The sequence below is a fragment of the Solanum tuberosum genome, unplaced genomic scaffold (assembly GCF_000226075.1).
Source record: "Solanum tuberosum cultivar DM 1-3 516 R44 unplaced genomic scaffold, SolTub_3.0 scf00322, whole genome shotgun sequence".
Classification (NCBI taxonomy): Eukaryota; Viridiplantae; Streptophyta; class Magnoliopsida; order Solanales; family Solanaceae; genus Solanum; species Solanum tuberosum.
Window position 1 is genome coordinate 413,027 of NW_006239245.1, and position 21,870 is coordinate 434,896.

General features: G+C 31.7%; 4 protein-coding genes across 8 annotated transcripts; 1 reads left to right on the forward strand and 3 right to left on the reverse strand.

Annotated features, from left to right (window-relative positions):
* On the forward strand, positions 1-7,119 carry LOC102588090 (uncharacterized). Of its 2 annotated transcripts, XM_006360376.2 has the most exons (10): positions 4-456; positions 944-1,021; positions 2,174-2,848; positions 2,991-3,093; positions 3,948-4,048; positions 4,137-4,311; positions 5,654-5,824; positions 5,915-6,015; positions 6,562-6,737; positions 6,821-7,119. In XM_006360376.2, the coding sequence occupies exons 1-9, from the start codon at positions 136-138 to the stop codon at positions 6,622-6,624; spliced, it is 1,788 nt and encodes a 595-aa protein (XP_006360438.1). In that variant the 5' UTR covers positions 4-135; the 3' UTR covers positions 6,625-6,737; positions 6,821-7,119. The 2 variants fall into 2 exon arrangements, with proteins under 2 accessions (XP_015170323.1, XP_006360438.1); XM_015314837.1 differs by lacking the exons at positions 3,948-4,048; positions 4,137-4,311 and having other exon boundaries at positions 1-456.
* LOC102598329 (receptor-like protein 12) lies at positions 7,058-8,845 on the reverse strand. The gene has a single exon (XM_015314838.1). It carries the CDS (start codon positions 8,027-8,029, stop codon positions 7,196-7,198), a length of 834 nt encoding a protein of 277 aa, XP_015170324.1. The 5' UTR covers positions 8,030-8,845; the 3' UTR covers positions 7,058-7,195.
* Positions 8,846-13,332: 4,487 nt separating this feature from the next.
* On the reverse strand, positions 13,333-16,123 carry LOC102598673 (GDSL esterase/lipase At1g58430-like). Its single transcript, XM_006360405.2, has 3 exons — positions 15,462-16,123; positions 14,509-14,764; positions 13,333-13,729 (listed from the first exon to the last, which is right to left on the reverse strand). The coding sequence occupies exons 1-3, from the start codon at positions 16,080-16,082 to the stop codon at positions 13,524-13,526; spliced, it is 1,083 nt and encodes a 360-aa protein (XP_006360467.2). The 5' UTR covers positions 16,083-16,123; the 3' UTR covers positions 13,333-13,523.
* A 991-nt stretch (positions 16,124-17,114) lies between these two features.
* On the reverse strand, positions 17,115-21,379 carry LOC102588413 (transcription factor PIF5-like). 4 transcript variants are annotated; one of them, XM_015314806.1, is made up of 5 exons: positions 21,247-21,379; positions 18,467-18,565; positions 18,188-18,253; positions 17,824-17,889; positions 17,115-17,669 (listed from the first exon to the last, which is right to left on the reverse strand). In XM_015314806.1, exons 1-5 carry the CDS (start codon positions 21,307-21,309, stop codon positions 17,352-17,354), a joined length of 612 nt encoding a protein of 203 aa, XP_015170292.1. In that variant the 5' UTR covers positions 21,310-21,379; the 3' UTR covers positions 17,115-17,351. The 4 variants fall into 4 exon arrangements, with proteins under 4 accessions (XP_015170292.1, XP_006360440.2, XP_006360439.2 ...); XM_006360378.2 differs by lacking the exon at positions 21,247-21,379 and adding an exon at positions 19,149-19,476 and having other exon boundaries at positions 18,221-18,253; XM_006360377.2 differs by lacking the exon at positions 21,247-21,379 and adding an exon at positions 19,149-19,474.
* Between the last annotated feature and the right edge of the window lie 491 nt (positions 21,380-21,870).

Genomic DNA, 21,870 nt, shown 5'->3' on the forward strand with positions numbered 1-21,870 from the left:
CCAAACTGTTCCAACTCAAAATCAAATTATTAAAAAAAAAAAAACAGTTTACGTCTCAAACCTTCCAAAGTCAAAAGAGTAAAAGATTTATCAAACTAATTTTCTTTATCCAAATTGTCACGAATCCCAAAAAATATGGTTTATCCAATTCAATCCGATATGCGATCGGCGATTCAAATCGCCGCCATCTTCCGCCACCACAACCATTACCACCACCTCACAAATCACCGCCGGCGACTTCCTCCCGCCGTCATTTCATACCGGAACTCCCCGAACTGCTGCTTTACGGTGAACTCCGCCTTTAAACTCAGAGCTTTCACCACCAATGATGGCGATACTACAGTCCAGAAGGTTTGTAATAAGCCATCGTTATGCACTGCCGATGAACTCCACTACGTATCTGTTAATAATTCCGATTGGAAACTTGCTCTCTGGCGCTACATTCCTCCTCCTCAGGTTCAATTTTTTATGTTTTTTAATTTGAACTGTTACTCTTAACTGTATGACAATTTGAAAAAAATAATATATTCGACACTTTCATTTCTATATGTTCAAATTTTAAATTTTGCGATCAATTAAATGTGGTCATAGAGAATACAACCCGTAATCTCACAGGTGAGGTCCGGGGAGGGTGGAGCGAATGCAACCTTATTCGTACCTTGTGAAGGTAGAGAGACCGTTTCTGATAGATACTCGGCTTGAAGTAAATGTGGTCATATAGAATTGGTCCCAATATATAAGACATGAAGGCATTAAGAATATTTGACGCCATTTTATCTAATTCAACTATTGAATATTTTAAATTTTGTGTTCTATCAAATACTGTTATATAAAATGAAACACAGGGAGTGATACTAGGAAGGTTTAACAGTTCTGTTACATGATTTTTTTGTTCAAGGATTTGAGCTTTGCATTAAGGGTGTGTGATTTTTGATGATGATAGGCTCCAAAGAGAAATCATCCCCTGCTTCTGTTGTCTGGTGTGGGGACTAATGCTATTGGATATGATCTTGCTCCTGGGGTATGATACTCGTCTGCCTTCTCTCCATTCTTTGTGCATTCTTCTGTTTTGTTGTATGTCCAGTATTGCGTGAAAGAGTAGCCGGGACACTCTAATTTGCAGATTTATGCCTGTATAGGTGAACAGAACTAGGGGATCTTCATGGATCGTTCATTGATAGCCACATTTAATAGATCATAATGACAGATGTCAAATGTGTATATTATCAGTGCTTAGTGGATATGTCAGGTTCCACTAAAGTTTCACTCTTTATTTCGTGGAGTGGTTCTTGTTTCTGAATCTGGTAGAATTCTATGGCATGCTCAAATTTTTTAGAGTAAACCCTGGTTTTGATGTTGTACTATCCTTACTACTTTTTTTTTTTGATCAAAAGGATACTTATATTATATTATATAATTAGGGATCAAGAACATTAGTAGTTTCCCCACCTGTGTCAACGGGTGGGTCATTGTAAGTAGTTTGGGTCACATCCCGACCCTAGATAATACAAAATGGATTGTTTACGGTCCTAGGGTAACTAGTTCCTAGTGCATCTGCATCTACTTCCTTCTGCACACATGGTGGTGCGGTGATCAAAATGGTGGGTCGGTTAAAAACTTCGTCCTTTTCTCATACTTTATGCATTTCAAGCGTATAAAAGTTTACTTGTGTGATTTTTTTATTACTGGCTTGTTATCTATTTCATCTTCCTTTTTTTTATATGGCTTTATGGCTGCATCAATCAGGTGTTGATGGTAGTCATGTGGCTAGCACTCTCTGTGATTGTACATTTCTGAAATATGAATTGTGATGGCGATTTTTTGCTTAGTTGCTAGTGATGATTTCTATCTTTTCTTTTTTAGTGAGACAAATCTAAATGTCTGCTGGTTAATGCAATAACTAGTGTCAACTTGATTTCACTGGGATTATTTCTTGTCTATTTTTTGTTTAAAGTTCTGTTGATGCATCTTCTTATCCTTTTAAGTTCATTTTTATCACTTGAGGCAAGTATGTGCACCCTACTCTTCAGTGGAGGTTTAGAATTCTTTATCACTTCAGGCAACCATGTCCATCCTGCTTATCAAAGAAATCTTACATAGTATGGCTGGTTTTTTTAAATTCTTTCTAAAAGTTATTTAATCACGGTCTTTACTTTTAAAAATAATTATGCAGTCATCTTTCGCCCGGTACATGTCTGGTGAAGGATTTGACACTTGGGTTCTTGAACTTCGTGGAGCTGGGTTGAGTGTGCAGGAGTCAGATTCCACAAACATTGAGAAGACTGCAATTGCAGTCTCAGAACAGATGGAAGCTGCCGCTGATAATGCTACTGACAAAGTTCTTTCTGCAGCACAGCAGTCAACAGATCCCCAGAGTACCTTAGAAGAGTCTGACACAGCTGTGGTCAAAGAAGAATCCACAGCTATTGCAACAATGTGGGATGAGTCAAGAGTAGTAAACGAGCTTACGGAAACATTTATGCGCTTGTCAGAAAGAGTCTCTGGCTTCCTCAATGAAAGCCAATCAAGGATTATGTCTGCTAAACTATTTGATCAAATATCAAAATTATTAGAGGATTCCTTTCTTTATGAACGCTTTAACGAGACTAGGGGGAAGTTGTTAAGTCTGCTGGAGACAGGGCAAAACTCTGCCGTTGTTGACCAAGTAAAGGATCTTAGCCAAAAGCTAGTAAATATCATTGAAGAAGGCCAACGTTCTGTTTCTCCGTTAGTTGACCTTCATGAACGTCTAACCACTACCATAGAAGATTTCCAGAAACAGCTTGACTTGATTGTCAAGTATGATTGGGACTTTGATCATTACCTGGAAGAGGATGTTCCTGCTGCGGTGAGGTGACAGATTCCCATGTTGTAGAATATAAAGATATTATTGTCCTTGAGATTACGCAGCCAAGTGAAATTCAGAATTTGTTGATTTTTCACTCTTATTTATTATTCTGACTAGTCTAATTATTTTATTTTCATTCTAGATGGAATACATTAAGGCCCAAACTGCACCAAAAGATGGTAAACTTCTTGCCATTGGACATTCTATGGGAGGAATATTACTGTATGCTTGGCTATCACAGTGTGGTAAGATTCATTCGTTGTTTATATGGAATTAATGTTGTTACACTTACGTGATCTGGCGGGTCTACTTATGAGCCACTTAAGAGACTAATAAATTAATGTGCAAGTGTTTTGAAAAAGTAACAAAGAATCCTTTCTGTAGTTGCAGTTGATAAGAAAACAGTAATATTTAAACATTTTATTTAAATAAAGAAGGCAGTATAATTCCAGAAATTTATTCCATGAACCTGCTGGAGTATCATACGATTTAGTCTTGGGATTAAATTCCAAAGGCTACCACTTCACTTGGTGCAACTTTGAGTTAACCTGGTCTCCTCTTGACTTATTGTTCTTTTAATTCCTAATATTCATGGAGCAAAATCTTCAGACTCAACTTCAACAAGCTTTTTGCTGAAAAATAAGAAAGATGCTATAGTTCACAACAACTTTGGGAGAATAGTTGTAATAGCCACCAAGTGCAGTACTCCTATTAACTTAAAAATTCCATGATAGGGTGCACCAAGGTAAACAGGATCTGGTTAACAGTGGGACTTATCTGCTTACTAGCGTCTTTCATACAGAGCTGAAAATGAGCCATCTTTTGACCTTATTGAGATTATAGGGAGCTAGGCAAGATTTTATACTTTATCCATACGTTTTAACAGTGTGTAAGGGACAATTTGATTTGGAAGGAATTTGACCTGGTTTTAGATGTAAAAAGGTTTCGCAACTAACAGATAAGTCACTTGGAGCATTGTCTGATTCCTTGTTAATGTGCAGTGGGCACAGTCTCAAAAAAATATTTTCAGACTGACTACATCCGGGAATCATACAGATATGACATAATTTTAATATGTTTCTGGTTTTATCTTGGAAAGGATTGCAAGGAAGAGAGCCTGGATTAACTGCTATTGTAACTTTGGCTTCATCACTGGATTACACATCTTCGAAGTCTGCACTCAGACTGCTCCTACCCCTTGTAAGCTAAAAATAAATGTCTTTCAACTCTCGTTGTGCAGCAAAAAGCCCTTTCAGCATATTCTTATATTTATTTACCTTGGCTGCAGGCTGATCCTGCCCAAGCTCTCAATGTACCTGTTGTCCCTTTAGGAGCATTACTTGCAGCAGCTTATCCTCTTTCTTCTCGCCCTCCTTATGTGTTGTCTTGGCTTAATGATTTAATATCAGCTGCAGACATGATGCATCCAGAGTTGCTGAAAAAGCTCGTATTAAATAACTTCTGTAAGTGCTTAAATGGGCAATAAGCAGTATTTCTTACTCCCTCCGTCCCATTTTATGTGAGGTAGTTTGACTCGGCACGGAGTTTAAGAAAGAAAGGAAAACTTTTAAAACTTGTGGTCCAAAATGAATCATAGGAATTTGTGTGGCTGTAAATCATTTTCATTAAGGGTAAAATAGACATTTTATAGTTAAATTGTTACTTAATATAGAAATGTGTCATTCTTTTTGGGACTGACTTAAAAGGAAAATAAGTCACATAAATTGGGACAGAGGGAGTATTAATTGATTGTGAACTGTAAAAATTTATGGTCCTCTTGTTTTATAATTTATTTATATGGAGAGCAGGCAGGTTTCAAGTTGTATAGGCATAGATATTTAGTATGAGTTTTAAAGATAACAGTATGAGAAACTTACATGTTCTGAAGAATGATTCAATGACCATCTGGCTATGCCCCACATTCCTGTCTACAGCGTTTTTGCACCAATACATTCTTTTCCCCTCCACTTTCTGTCTGGATGATATGTTGAGTCTGAGTTGAACTAATATTCTACATTTCAGATACATCCTCATGGGTATCAGTTAGGAAGGCAAATGTACTTATTAATTATGATTATTAGTATATCTCATCTTTCACAGTAGTCATGCAGCGTTATACAAGGAAGAACAGCCAAAGTTTGAAGTATGTCCTTTGGCAAGCCAAATTGAATTTTGATTTGTACTTGCTTATAACCAACCTATGAAGTATGAACAATGGTCTGTCTCGTCTAGTTGGTCTCCTTCTTGGCCTCAAGAGGAGTCGGTACTAAAAACTAAAAAGGTCTTTCCTTATAGGCTTCTGAGCAATAAGGTAATCAGTGGAAACAAACTATGTGAGAGACTGAGAGTTGATTCTTAATTCTTATTTGTTCGCATAAAGAATGAGCGACGAAGAACTATTAACATCTTCAGATTGAAAAAGAAAATTATATCAAGTAAACATCCGCTGTATATTTATTTGCCAGCTAGATATTTTCTCTTCTGACAAAGAGCTGCATATACCAATATATTTATTTGACTCTTTGTTTGATGAACTATTGACTCTTTGCTCCCACAAGTTTCACTCCTGTGTTGTTTTCTTGACACTGTGGAACGGTGTTGATAGATGATCTTCAATGGAAGAGTGTTTCCATCAAAGTAAGGATAGTTTATCATAACTGATTTATAAGGGCTGTAGTCTGACGGTGATCCTGAAAGTTCACTTTCTTTTGTTAAAAAATTCCTTTGGGGATCACGCCCTTTCTATGTTCTCTTGAGATTTCACATGTACCTCTTACTTAGATTTTCTAATAGATCTTCTGGCAGGTACTATTCCTGCTAAACTTATTTTGCAGTTGACTACAGCTTTTCGAGAAGGGGGACTCCGTGACAGAAGTGGTAAAATATTCTACAAGGATAATCTTCACAAAACCAATGTACCCGTGTTGGCTGTTGCTGGAGATAAAGACATAATCTGCCCACCAGAAGCAGTGTGCGGTATGTTTCATAGTACTTCCGCTCATTTTTCTGTCAGAGGATGATAAGTTTTCTAACAATTCTTTTCTTGCAACACATTGGTTCAAGCAGAAACGGCAAAGCTTATCCCCGAGCACTTGGTCACCTACAAAGTATTGGGGGATGATAATGGTCAGCATTATGCTCATTATGACTTGGTGGGAGGACGCATGGTATGTAAACTTTAACAATTTTTAACTTCTTTTGGAATACAAGAACAGAATACAATGGAAACAAAGGAGCTATATGAGTGACATTAACTGATTGGATTTAGACTAGTTATTCATTTGGGAATAAATGTGAGTTTTAGAGGAATTTTAATTTGCTTGCTTTGAAAGACATTATTTAGTATTAGAATGAGATTAACCTGAATAGTCCGGACTGGATATGGAGAATTTATAAAACCAAACCCTACCGATATAGGATTGAGGATTTGAGGTCTAGTTGATTGATTGATTAGCAGACAGAGTATAGAAAAGGATGATAAAGAATAGAAAGATGCTGGAAGTGGAGAGGTGCCTAGTCACATTGGAATTGCCTTTCAATGTTTTTTTTGTTTCCTTATGTAAACCTGAGAGTTAAATATACCTAGATTAGGAAATATGATACGTTATTTACTTTCACAACTCCGTGAAATAGGCATCTTTTGCATGTGCATTGTTATTATTTTTCCGTTTCTATTATTGCATAACAACTTATACTCTTCCTGGTGCCTGCAGGCCGCAGAACATGTATATCCTTGTATAATCCAATTTTTAAGCCGTTATGATGATACTAGCTAGGGCCTGTACTCTAGTTTTGACCATTCTTTGGGTAGCGAGCTCCATATTCTTGGCGCCAAATACGCTTGTCATGGTCTCACTCATCACTCGTATCCATAGATGCTAGTTAACAAGTGAGACCAAACTTATCTGAAATTGTGTTCTTTGCTCTGTTTTCTACCCTTAATTGTAATCAAGTACCTTGTTTATATTGTAGGGAGTGCGTATACGAGTCCCCTGAACCCGAGGAAGGTTCATGTCAAGGAATGAATTTGGCAGATTCTTTGACCATACCTCATATGTAATGTGTATTTAGTTTCTCATTATGTAACCTATTTTATGGTTTGTTTCTTTCTCTTTTGCCTACTGCCCATATATTGTCCAGTTATTATTTGGTCCTTTGTGTTTCCTGTCTAAATGTAAGAAAGGCAGGAAATTAAAGTACATGTTGCAGTTAGTCACACTGGAAATAGTACAGTATTATTATATCACATGAAGCTGAAGCACTCAATGAGATATCATAATAGTTACAAATTACAATAAACTAAAGATCAATGTAGAGCTTGATTGAATAGCAAAACTTATAACTTGTCTAGAAACGATTATTTCTTATTCTGTAATTCCTTTGACCTTGTTGCTTCTTTCTCATTTGCATGATAAATTTGTGTTCCAGTTTTTCGATGATTCTTGCTAGCCATCTTGGATTTCCCGTGGAGATCATGAAATATATTATGGACATTCCGATACATAGTCCACTGCCATAGCCCATCAGAGCAGCTTTCCAAAAGTCATTGGGAAATTCAGAGTTGCTTTCTTGATCTTCTAGAGAAGATACGGTGTAATTTGTTTCAGATACACGATCATTGCCACAACCATCTGAAATTGGGAATCCATGTAATCCAACATTACCTTCATATGAGTTGTTCTGGAATGTAGAGAATTGTGGTCCTTGAGGAATGCATACTTGGAGATAATTATAGGAGAGATTTAAGAATTCAAGAGACGTAAGTGAAGCAAGTTGTTGTGGTATCTCTCCTGAAAGATGGTTAAACGAAAGGTCCAATGATTCAAGTACATATAAATTTCCAAGTGATGGTGGTATATGATCTTGCAATTGATTATGAGACAAATTCAACACCCGAAGTGCAATGAGTTCTCCCATAATACTTGGAATATTCCCTACAAATCTGTTACTTGAAAGATCAATGGTGGTGTAAGTTGTCAAAATTCTAACAAGTTCAAGCTCTCGTCCCTTGGTTGCAACTGTCATAGAATCATGGCAATAACTGTACACTCCAAGATATATTGGTGCCTTCATTGTTTGATCAACTCTCATCATGGCTTTTAGATGTTGAAACATACTCGTAGGTAAGTTTCCCGAGAAGGCATTATAAGATAGATCTATGATTCGAAGCTCGGGAAACATGTTCTCAATCCTTGACGTTCTAATGAGTCCATGGAATTTGTTTGATCTCAAGCTTAAAACTTTCAGCTCTGACAGATTTCCCAACCACACTAGGAATGTGTCGTTGAAGTGATTATCTCCTAAATCAGTAATGTAAATGTTTTGAAGCTGCAAAGCTATCAACTCAGTCCAATTGGTAAAATGAGATCTGATGAGACCTCACCAGAAAGAAAATTATCGGACAACGCCAACTGGGATAACTTGATCAAAGAGGACAAAGATATAGGCAATGTTCCTTGCAGAGCATTCTCTGCTAGAGCCAAGATAATGAGGTTTGTACAAAGGCCTAACTCAGAAGGAATGGTTGAGTTCAAACGATTCTTTCGAAGATCAAGTGTTTGAAGATTTCTAAGTTTGCCTATTGAAGATGGAATCTTCCCTTGAAATGAATTGTTGAGAAGTACAACAACTTCAAGACTAGAGGCATTGCCAATATTCGATGGTATCGATCCACTAAAGTTGTTGCCATTGAGAATGAAACTCGTGAGATTCGGAAATGAAGTGAAGTCAAGGTGATCAAGAGAGCCTGAGAGTGTTGCATTAGAAAGATTGATCTCCGAAATTGTTCCATCAGCATTGCAGGCAATGAATGTCCAATTACACAAGTTTTCGAGATTGGAAATGGACCATGAATCCAATAAGGAAGTAGAAGATAAGTTAGTACTCTTCCATTTGATAAGAGCCTCAGCTTCAGTTTTTGCTGATGATGTGATTACTTTGAATGGAAGTGAAAAAAGAAGTAGAAGAATGTAAATGAATGTACAATGAGAAGTTGTCATGTCTAATGTAGTATTTGGTTTCAATAACAATACAATTTTTATGAGCTTTTAAATGAAAGAGGGATAAAAAATCATTCATATCTAAGATGTATATATAAAGAACAGAAAAGAAAGGGTTGTGTCGAGTGGTAAGTACTCCTTCGTCCTTAACTAAAGGTCTCGGCTTCGATACGGAATCACCTTTGTTAGGGAGTGTTTTACCTCCCAATATAATGAACAGAAAAGAAAGGGTTGTGGTGGAGTGGTAAGTACTTTTTCGTTCTTAACCAAAGTCTCGACTTCGATACAGAATTGTCTTTGTTAGGGAGCATTTTACCTCCCAATATAAAGAACAGAAATGAAAGGGTTATGGTGAACAAAAAAAGAAAGGGTTGTGGTGAACATAAAAAGAAATGGTTGGTGGAGTGGTAAGTATTCATTTATCCTTAACCAAAGGTCTCGACTTCAATACGAAATCGCCTTTGTTAGGGAGCACTTTACTTCCCAATATAAAGAACACAAAAGAAAGGGTTGTGGTGGAGTGGTAAGTAATTCTTCGGGAGCGGAGCTACCCTAGGACAAGGGGTGTCAAGCGACACCCCCTTCGTCGGAAAATTACATTGTATGTATAAGTCAAAATTTGATTTAATGAATATATATACAAGTATTGACACATCTTGACATAAATTGAAGGTTTAGTGTAGTGATTAAGGGGTTTCAAAAGTTGTTTGAGGTTGTGTGTTCTATTCTTGATAGCCTTAATAAAAATTTTGGTTCCGCTACTGTACTCCTTTATCTTTAACCAAAAGTCTCGATTTCGATACGTGCTAGTTCAACAACAATTTTTGGATTCACGGAATGGAAATTTTGTTGTTTGTATTGACTAGTCTTGCCATAAAATTTCAAAAGAAAGCTACAAAACACATGGTGCTAGTATACCATTTAAGTCTTTTCATGAGGACCACAGTGTGACGATAGAATAAAAGAGGGATTGATTTTTTAAAAATAAAATATAATATTGTACATTATTTATCATTAAAGACCAAAGAGAAGTTGAGGAAATAAGATCTGGACAATTTGAATAGAAGAAAATGACATTTTTTATCTCTTCTATGTAAATCGAAGGTCTCTTATATTGAACAATTTTTTTATTAATAAAACATGTATTCGATAAAAATTAATAAATGAAGATCTCTTATATTAAATAATTTTTTATTAATAAAACATCGATTCGATAAAAAAAATAAAAATCTCTCGTAAAAGTGTCATAATTTTTTTTAAAGGACTAGAAAATTATTTTTCCCGAAGAAACGTGTTTTCTCTATATGTTGCGGTGCCCCTCTTTAAGTGCAAATTCGGCTGCTCGCTTTAATTCACGCTTCAACCATTTTTTTGTTTGTTTGTATTTTATTAGAGAAAATTGTCATTCTCAAGTCAATTTTGGATTGTTATATTTTTGTCTTTTTTTTAAGGCTTAATATATCGATGATCTCCTAAAATTAGCATAAAGTTTCATTTAGATTTCTTTAATGAGCGATGTTTATTTTAAACACCTCATGTAGAGTCCTATTGTATCATTTTGACATTTTTCGCTAACATCAAAGTCAGCGTGTGAAAGGGCTTTTTTTCAGGCCAAAAATTTATTTAAAAAAAAAACAGTTCATCTTCTTCCCTCTTTCTTTGTGATTATTATCTCATCCACTGCACACCATCAACCCACCACCGATGCATCATTGCTATTAATCTTATTACAATCGAAGTAATTTTTAATTTTTTCAGATCTAAAAATCACCACAACCACATCATCTTCTCATTCTGTTTTTTTAGATCCGACAATTAAATTTCAGCGCCACGAAATAATTACTTTATTTCTTGTTCACGTATTTGAATCTTCTACACATACGAGAAATGCAAAAATAATAATTCTTCCATTGTTAGTTATAACTGATGCTTTTAGAAGTAAAGAAGAGAAAAAATTGTGCTATTGTAAATTATTATTTTTGATGTAATTAAATTCTTTTGAAAGTGTTTCTTGAAAAGACGATAGGAGTGGAAAAAGGGTTGAGGTTGGGTGGGGTGGGGGTTAAGAGGACGATCTGGTGGGGTGGAGAAGATGCATGGGTTGGGTGGGGTGAAGAAGACGAGGATGAGTTTCTTGAAAATTAGAAGTGGTGAATTTCTTTTTTAAAAATAATTATTATTTGAGTTTAAAATGCCACATATCATCAAGTCAATGGTCATTTTTCTTTCTACTTAAAAGTCATTAGTTGAGAATTATTTTTTAAAATATATGACACGTGTCTTTGTTTAATTCGTCATTTTAACACGTCATCGGCGAGTGTATTATATACACTTTAAATTTTTGGCTGATTGTTAAAAAAGTGTCAAAATGACACAGTGAAATCCTACATAAGGTGTCTAAAATGAACAAAACTTAGTTAAGGTGTCTAAATGAAACTTAGTGCCAACTTTAAGGGGTCATCGATGGATTAGACTTTTTAAAAAAATTATTTTTATTCATGTGTTCCACATCTATATATTTTGTAGGAATTGACACAAAGGTACAATCCGCACATAGTATTGGCACTAAGTAGCCAAAAAATAATTAGCAACTGAAAGGCCTCAATTAATCGGCACTACTTAGCCACTAATAAAAAGATGCGCCTCTTTTTAAGGAAATAATTTTTTTTGTCAAACAACATTAATTAATTAATCAATTGAAAAGAATGCGGTTACATTTACAGAATGAAAATATTTTTATCCCTTTATTAACGTGTATTGAATAGTCACATATTCTTTTTCATAAAAAAATATTTTGTTCGTATTTCTCTCTCTTACAATACAACACAAAATTGACATCACTTTGTTAATCTCATTGAAATGTAAAAGAAAAATGGTAGATAATAATATGAAACATATTCATATGTATACACTGTTAATTTGAAATTTGTACAATTCTGATATGTTACATCACTAGATTATATTTGTACAATTCTGACATGTATACATCATTAAATTATATTTGTATAATTCTGATATGTATCCATCTTTAAGTTGTATTTGTGTAGTTCTAATATATATACATCATTACTTTGTATTTTGTACAATTCAGAAATGTATACACTTCTGGTATGTATACGCCACTAAATTGTACTCCCTCTGTCCCAATTTATGTGACACATTTCGGATTACGAGATTCAAACAAGTGTATCTTTGATCGTAAATTTTTCCTATCTTTTAAATATTTTGAATTATCAATTATTGAGACTTATAGTACTTTTTATGTAGTTTACAAATATATAAATTTATTTTAAAAAATTTGAAAATTTCATGAGCAAAATCTCGGTCAAACTTAAACTGTTTGACTCTCGAAAAGCAAAATGTGTCACATAAATTGGGACAGAGGGAGTAATTTATATAGTTCAAATATGTATACACTCATATATGTATACACCATTAAATTATATTCTGAAATGTATACACTTTTGATATATATAGTCTATCAAATTAAAAGTTAATATGTATACACATCTTATATGAATGTCTCAAATAATTCATTGAAATGGGGTATACATTATCTTCCCCTTTCTTCTTCGTGGTCCTTTCACTTTTTTATTTGAAGTTTGAAATACGTGGAGAAAGAGGAAATTAAGAAATAGAAGGAAAAATTTAGGAGTAAAGAAAAGGGAAACTATCGTAAGAAAGAATTTTAGAAAGAAAAAAGAGAGAATTTTGCTTTAAAACAGTTGACAAAATAAATAAGAAGAGAGAAAATAGGAACAATAAAATAATGAATTTTTTATTTTCTAAATATATATGATAGATTAAATATAGTCAAGAACAATGAAAAAAATGATTAATATCATCATACACAGGTTGAATGTAGATGCGAAGGAGAAAATTTAGGCAAAAAAAAAGAATATATGCATGTATGAAAAAAATCTTAAAGAGATAAACAAAAAAGTAAAAAAAAAAAGTTGAAAAAAGTTGTTATTACCAAAGAACTGTTTAAAATAAGAAGAGAGATGAAGAAATGATTAAAAAATAATTTTACTTTTTTCAAATAAATAAAGGAATGAAAGAAAAAACGTTTCTTGAAAAGGGTTAGAAAAAAAATGTTTTCAAAGAAAAAAAACAACGAGTAAAAGAGAACATGGCTAATAAATGACAAATAGATTTTAAGAAATCTTTTTTTGCTAAAAAATTGTAAGTGGGTTATTTATTGCCAATTTTAACTATAACATGCCATGGTGTGCCATTTTTTCAAACTATTCTAATTTGTCTGTTCATATTTTATCAAAGAAAATTGTCATTCTCAAGTTAAATTTAGGTTGTTATGTTTTTTCTTTTTTATCTCTTCTTATTTTATCCATGTGTTACACATTTACATTTTCTTTTTTAAGTAAACAAACTATCATAAAATCCTTGAAAAAGAAAACAAGCTTAAAAAGCGTAGATAAATGATACTCTAATAATTCAGGGACGAAATTAATATTTGCGTCAAGATTACTTCTCTCATTATAAAATGACAAACCACATATCATAGTTGATATGCTGAATTTTTTATACAAAGAAACTAGAAAGTTACCACATATGATATTTACCTACATTAATTTAATACATGAATAACTCCCTTCTTAACCAGAAGCCAAATAACACCTAATTTTTTTTTACAAATTTTATTTGAATGTAATAAATTAAAAGTTGTCAATGGTTGAGAATTTTGGGAGAAGCTCCTTCATAAAATATTCAGAAATTTGGTAATAAGCTGATTCAGTTGGATGAATACTATCAAAGAAAACATATTGTGAAGTATGTGAACACACTTGAGATTTTTTTGTACACAAGGGTCCTGTTTCTAATAATCCACTTCCACAACAACCTCTTTTTGTTTCTTCAAATCCTGTCATAATTATGTAAAAATAAAGATAAATATAAAAATAAAAAGACATTTAATTTAGATTAATAAGAAGAACAAAAAGGTGATTTTGGGGAGGTTTGTAAAGTACTTTTATCATTTACTTTTATTTGTTCATTATAATAAAAAATATATTTTCAGGTTTACTTGTTCACTAAAGTATATTAAGAGATTTTTTTTTTGTTTCACTCTTAATATTAACTATGGTAATAGTCATGAGTATGATTTTGACAAAAAAATATTCAACTAACCACAACTCACTTTGTGTTGCCACTCTACTAATGAGTAAAAAAACCTAATATATTAATAAAATAATAAATAATACTCAATGAAATAGATAAAATGTGTGTAAATTGATCTGAACATTATTTTCATTGAAATGAGCACTGGTTGAAATTGTAATATGATAGTTCCCACATTTGTCAAAATGGATTGTTTGTTTGGTATTTAAGACAAAACTATGTATTTGAAAAGAATCATTGTACCAATTTTTTTTATAAAAAAAATAACATTAACTAGATTGATAACATAAATCAAAGATAATATAAACTAGATTGATGATGTACTCACACAAAATTTTTCTAATTAAGACAAGAATCAAGTCAATCATAATATGAAAAATGCACAGAATATAATCTCTCTTACTCTCCAAAAATAATATTATATTTGTACTAAATTTTCTAAAGAAAATATGATTTATAAAGAAATTAATACGTATTCAGTAATATATTTGAAGAACTTGAACAACATAATTTAAAGCTTACCATATTGATGTGGATTATTGACGAGATGTGATAAAGGAGTGTATATATCAGAATAAAGTATTTTGCTTCCTTGAAGTTGTGCTTGTAAATGTGGCAATAATTCTTCAAGTTTTTTATTATAAGATTGAGAATCTGAATTTTCTTTTTCAATGCAAGTTCTATGGAGTGGAGATTTTGTTGTCATTTGAATTGGAAGACAACCAATTGGAGGTAGCCCACTCACTATAATATTACGACATCCAAGTTCATAAAGTTCCTAATAAAATAAGATACAAAAATTATATAAAGTTTGACTATCATAAAAAAAGTAAGATATATAGTCTAGAAAATAAGATAAGTTATCTGCTATAATATATATGTGATGTAATGGTGTAAAGTATTCACAAAAAAATTACAGAAAGGAGTGATAAGACGATAGGGTTGTATGTCAATGCTATTCATGTGATTTCTTTTTGTCGGTCTAAAAATTTAAGTTTTCCTAAATAAAGTTATTATGGCATTTGTATTGGTGGCAAGAAATAAGTATATGATGAAATAATCAAAATATACACAAGTACAGTAACACCCTAGAAAAATTAAATACGGAAAAAGATATTGAATGTATAAAGTGTGCAAGTCTTAGACACTAGTGATATCTTTTAAAGTCGTGAAATCTTGATATGAAGTGAATAATATCACTAACGGTATTACACGCTATAACAATCTAACTCGAATAACATAGTCATAAAATATTGCAGCCTGATGCACAATTTTTTTCACATTTATACAGGATCCAACTAAAAGTCACACCCCAAGAACATATAATATATACAGCGTATCATGATGCAAGTATCAACGACTGATTTCATGACTTAACTTGTAATTAATTTACTATATAGAGATAGCTTTACAATTATTCCGAGACTGCCCATCTATAACATTAAAAGGAAATATAGATGTGATAGAGAATTTACCTTGACAAAACATTGCACCTTGTCTAGAAGAAAATCTTGATACTCCTCCAAACTAAACTCAAGCCTTCTTGTTGGAACATCATAGAAATTAAATATAAAATCATTACTCCCTGAACTAACCATAACCAAAGCACCTTTCACAATTCTTTTTTTTTCTTTTTCTCCAAAAAAATCTTTCAATTTCTTCAAATACTCTTTAAAATGTTCTAATTGTTTTCTCATTGAAATTACACCTGAAATTAAACTTGTTAAATCATCATATCCTGATCCAGCTGATCCAAAAGAAACTCCACTTCTATAATCATTTTCCAATAAATTTGGATTTAAATATGGTGGCACACCATATTTTTTTAATTTTAATAAATTTGCCAATATGTCTGGCACAATTTTTCCATTTGAAAATCTACCTGTTGATACATGGTTAAAATAGTCTTTTCCATAAGGTATATGATTGCCTTTGAATAAAGTAAATATATAATTGTTATTTCCAGTGTCAACTGTTGAATCACCAAAAACAAGAATTGATGTAAATTTGGGCATGGACTGACTTTTAATTGTGTTAAACAAAAAAAGGGCAAAAAATAATAAGAAGAACAAGAGGGAAAAAACTTTAGGTGCCATGGCTTAAAATTAAGAATTGAACCAAAAAAATTGTAGTTTTTATGTTCACTCCAAGAAGAAAAATTAATATTCATGGGCTTTTGATGGTTTAAAGATATGTTGTTATGTACACAATTATTATATATTTATAGGAGATAGTTTTCTTGATTAAAATAGTAGTAGCAAATTTCTAAGGAAAGTAACAAATTTTGTTATGACTTTATGAAAATGATATATATTATTGGTAAACTTACTAATATATAAGGTTCGGTCAAACTTATTTATCAATATGATCGAAATATACACTGACTATTTATATTATCGGTATAGGTATGCATATTATATGTATATTATACTTGGATATACAAAATTTATACAATAGTTGGATACATATTTTATAAACTAGATCACTCAAAGACATTGGACTGTGATTATTCCTTTTTTATCTTTAATTTTCTCATTCATTTTTTTTAACAAACCAAACAAGAACACACAAATTTTCTTCTTTACCTTAATCCCTTTACAAGTTATTATATTATAAACAATGGAAAGTGTGGAAAAGCTTGTTGTATATTTGAATGCTTTTTTGATGGAGAATTTAAAAGTATTTTTTTAATTACCTTCTAATATAAGTATTTAAAAGTATGATTATGGAAACATTCATGTGTCAAATTTTCACAAAATATAGTAATCTTAAAGGATTTTGGATTACCATTGTTTACTTGCTTTAATTAAAAGGCAAACTTTTTAGAAGTGACCCTCTTATCTATATAACCAAAATGTTTCACATTATATATTATATGATTCTTCGAGGGTGGATTCATTTGAATCCGGGAAATCCCTAAATACGCCCCTAATTGGAGCAGCGAACCATGGTCCTGTTATTATTAGTTACTTTTTAGACCGTCCTAAAAAATAGTAGCCTAAATGTATATGTTATGTATATCAAGTATAAATATACATATAATATACCTATTGCATACATAAATATGCATATTATATATATAATCAATGTATATTGATTTGCAGGACCATTTTGATATATGCAAGAAATTTCATTAAGAACGTTCAACATATATGCATGAATACGTAATATTTAATCTATATACACAATATGATTTTTCGGAAAAGGATACACACTTGAATCTATGTAGCTCACATCGTCGCTGCATGCCTATTTATACTAAGACACTTGATTTGCACATTTCTCTAATACTATTCTAAACCTTATAACTGAAAATGACAAATGAATTTCAAACAACATAAACATACTGTAGATTTCCTTTTCAACTAAGCGCGTTTTTCTGGTGGAGCAACGGATGCAGAGCCTCGCGTAAATGCTTCCATTATAGGCACGGGATGCAGTAAATTATTGGCGTCGGAGAGGGGTAAAAATGGAAATTGACCTCCTGTTGACAACATTGGGGAAAAATTGGAGCAATACATATTGCTATAAGTAAAAGATTTTCCAAAGCCAAAAAAATAGCCAATTGCTCCTATCCTTGGCATTATAGGCACGTAAGGATTAAAATGCAGAGTACTCTGCATTATTTGATTTCTCCCTGCAGCTACTAGAGTCGATGCACGGATTCTATCCATTGACATCACCTAGCAAGCAAGCACGCAGGAGCAGAGTCAGAAATTTTAACAAGAGGGGGATTCAGAAGATGCAACAAAAAAAGCTAAATTATAATAAGAGGCCTTAATGACGGATATTCAACTGAGTCTTTTTCTAGACTACTAGTAACGAGGAGGGAGTTACCTGTACTTGGTGTTGTAAGGCTTGAATGTGTTGTATGGCTTGATCAAGTACTGAGGCTCTATTTGACTGTCAAAAGAGCAAATATTTAGTCCAAATTTCGATTTCAAATCAAATGATAGTGAGGTTGTCATGAAGGAATTGGAACAAACTAATTAAACGCGTATAATATTATGAAATAAATTGATAGCTTCCTGTCATTTCGAGACGAGTGCTGATTTTAGGTCACATATTCTTCCGATTTAACTAACAATCTTCGATCCTTCACCTTAATTATTTCGATAGGTGAAGAACAACGACTTATTTAGGAGTAATTATCGAATGAATTATAGTAAATACAGAACAATTAAGATGAATGAGAGACGACCTTGTTACAATTAGGGATTAGTTCCTCCAGTACCTTCATCTTTTTAGCAATCCTGTATCTACGTCTCTGCGCGATGAGGAAATTGAGACGTTCAAAATTAAATAGTATGTCGTTATTTTTTCAAACAAACTAAAATGAAATGTGTGTTATGTAATTTGAAATAGAGGGTGCACCTTGCTTAAATTGGTTATGAGGAACTTTTATAACTCTACAACTTAGATAAAGTGATTAATTAAGAGAACAAATTAAACAAGGTAATTAATTTCAAAGAATACTAACCCTCTCATTCATTTTATGCATTTCTACACAACTTGTTTTTGTATATTGGTGGAAACCATCTTCATTTCTTCTTGATGTAATCCCAATTCCATTATTAGTCTGATAATGAACAAGATTAGTACTATAATCACAAATCAAATCATAATAAAGTGAAAACTAATTAAACCACAAGCACAATGCATTTAGATATGTTTTGAGTTACTTATATCCTGTTTGATCAAGCTTCTGAAATATTAAAAGTGAATATTTTATTTATAAAAAAATACTTATTTCAGAAAATTGAGGTGTTTGACTAGTTAGTGTTTTTGAATTGTAACTAAAGTATTCTTCAGAAGCTAAAAAGACTTTAACGAAGTGAGGTACTCAAGCCGGTGAGCGAGTTTCATTTCAAGTATGACAAGTCCATGTGTGTCAACAAACACTTATTTAAACCTTGAAAAACTCAAAAGAATCGATGTACACTTAAAATAGCTTTTTCTCCAAACACCCTTTTGAAATATTGGTCAAGCATATAGAACTATAGTAATATTGACAAGAAAACATCTTTTCAAATTGATTAACCAAACACAAATTGCTATCCTCATAATATTTCAAACAAAAAATAAATTTTAAAAGCTTGATCAAACAGACTATAAGACAACTGACTTGTCGGTACACCATAAGAGGGAGTTTAAAAACTCACATCAAATTCACACACTAAATCTTCACCACATTTTCTCTTTTTCCCTCTTGACTCTTTATGTAGATTTTTTTCAAGAGAGGGATTTGATGAGTAATTAGTCCCAAATTTAGACACATGATTTTCCACCCCAGGGACACCTAAGGTTAGTAGAGTTTGTGGTGATATTGGATGGTCACAAATCTTTTTTTGATGGACATCATCACTAACTAATTCACATGATGAAGAATCAAAACTTAATTTCCACTTAGACATTTGGTGGTCAATAAACTTTAGAGAGATAAAATAGATGGAAAAAAAAAAACTTGGTTGGAATAAATGAAACAAGAGATATGACCAAGTGAAGATAAATATATAGGCAAATGGTGGGGAGGGTGGGGTGGTGGGGGGAGGTACCAACCCTCTTAGTAAGTAATTTGACACGTGTAAGGTGTATGATATTACGAAAAAGGTTTAAAATGTCTTTTAACGTATTGAAAGTGACTCAAAAATATTCTTTCACCCATTGAATTAAAATTGTCAGTCAATCTACCTATTGTGAACTAACAAACGCTAATATGACATAAATTATTTTTTTAATTAAATCATAGTATAATTTTTATTGATTCGTATGTAATTAAATCTGAATTCATTCACAATCATATTCATTAACTTAAATCTAATTCTAAAAGACCTAACACTCCTTCATTTTATTCCTTAAATTGATTTCTTTAAAATTGAAATGGATCATCTTATATCTATTATATTGTTCTTTTTTTTCTTTATGTTTCAAAATTAGTGGATTTCCAGTATTTTCCTTCATACTTTTTCCTTTCAACGATTATTATAAAAATAATAATTAAATAACTAGATTTACAAAGAAATAGTGGAAGAACAAATTTTTAGAAGAAAAAAATTAAGGCAGGGAGAATAATCGAGAAACTAGGGTAAGATTATTTGAATTTAGGAGTATGCATAAATATGAGGGTTGGATCTTTTAAAAATAGATCTGGATTAACATTGTAAATAAATTTGGATTTATTATATGTGGATCAAGAAAAATAATGTCATATATTTAATTAAAAAATCATTTGTCATAAGCTTTTGTTAAAAGGAAGGATAATTTTACCTTAAATTTAACATTCAGGGCATTTTTGATTTAAATAGGTGAATTAAAGGGCATTTTTTATCCAATAAGTGTAAAAGGGCATTTTAGACACTTTTTCATTATAAATCTCGTTTGATAATTTGATTTTATGCTTTAAAAATATTAGATGTTGTATCATATTAATTCAATATGATTTGATATTTTTAAGTTTGATCAATAAAGTGTGGTACGAATCATGACTTCTACATTTTAAGAAAGGTCTAATCTTTATCATATTAACACCCAACTCAAACACAAATATTCAATAAAAACGAAAAATAATTCCTTTAATTAATTAATTTTCATAGAGTCACTTCATGAATCTTTGCTTTAATTACATTTATTTCGAGTATTCTATTCGAAACAATCTATTTGTAAATATGACTATTCTGATAAAATATTTATATTAATTATTATTTCTTAAAAAATGTGTAAAGTCCAAAATAAATAAATAAAAGTGAACACTTAAAAATATTATGGTGAAAAAACCTAAAATCATGGTAAAGTAAAAACGTAAAAAATTTCATGGTGAAAAAACCTAAAATCATGGTTACATCAAAACTTAAAAATATTATGGTGGAAAAAAAAACAAAAAAATCATGGCTACACAAAACCTTAAAATATTATGTGAAAAAAAAAAACCTAAAATCATGGTTACGTAAAAACTTAAAAATATTATGGTGAAAAAACAAAATATCATGATTATGTAAATACATAAAAATATTATGGTGAAAAAACTAGTTAAGAATATTAAAACTTTAAAGCATAATTACTTATTACAAGTCATGCAAAAATATAACGTTTGGTTTGTTTTTTTCATGAAAAAAAGTCTTGGGGCATTTAATTAACGGTCTTGATAAAAACTATTCTAGAAATTATATAGGTAGAATCTAGTACTACAACATAATAAAACTTGTAAACATAACAAAAAAATCAATTCCAAGCATAAATATTTCAAAATAATTAAAATCAAACCTCAATTTCCGCAACGTAACATCCTCCAAATCTTGCAAGCAAGTACACTTCTCCTTTCAACATCTACAATACCAAAATCAAGAAAAAATTATCGCAACGTTATGAATTCTGAATAATTGTACTCTAAATTCAATATTCATATATATATATATATATATATATATATATATATATATGAAAAACGTTTTGATATAAATATTCTATTTAACTTAATGTTACTGAATTCAATCGAAGACTTATAATCGATCTTCTAGCTCCGACCCAAAATACAAACGACCTTTGGGGATTCAAAAAGACTTCATTCATCTTGACGACTAACTCTACCCTTTTTAGCATTTTTGTCTCTATGACTAAAAAAGGATGTGGTAAACATCATGGTTTTATGTGCCTCAAGACACAACATAATTGTGGCCAAAATATTTATAGCCAAAAATAATATTTTCTTCTTTATATATAATAATGGGAAGTTTGAGATTTGTGTCAATATCTTTTTAAATAAAAAAAGAAGCCAAAATATCCTGACACATGTTAACTTTATCCTTTTATGTTTATTTGAAATCTAGCAAGTTCTTTAATCTGCCATTTTCTAGCTTTTTCTAAAGGATAAATAAATAAATTCTGGTA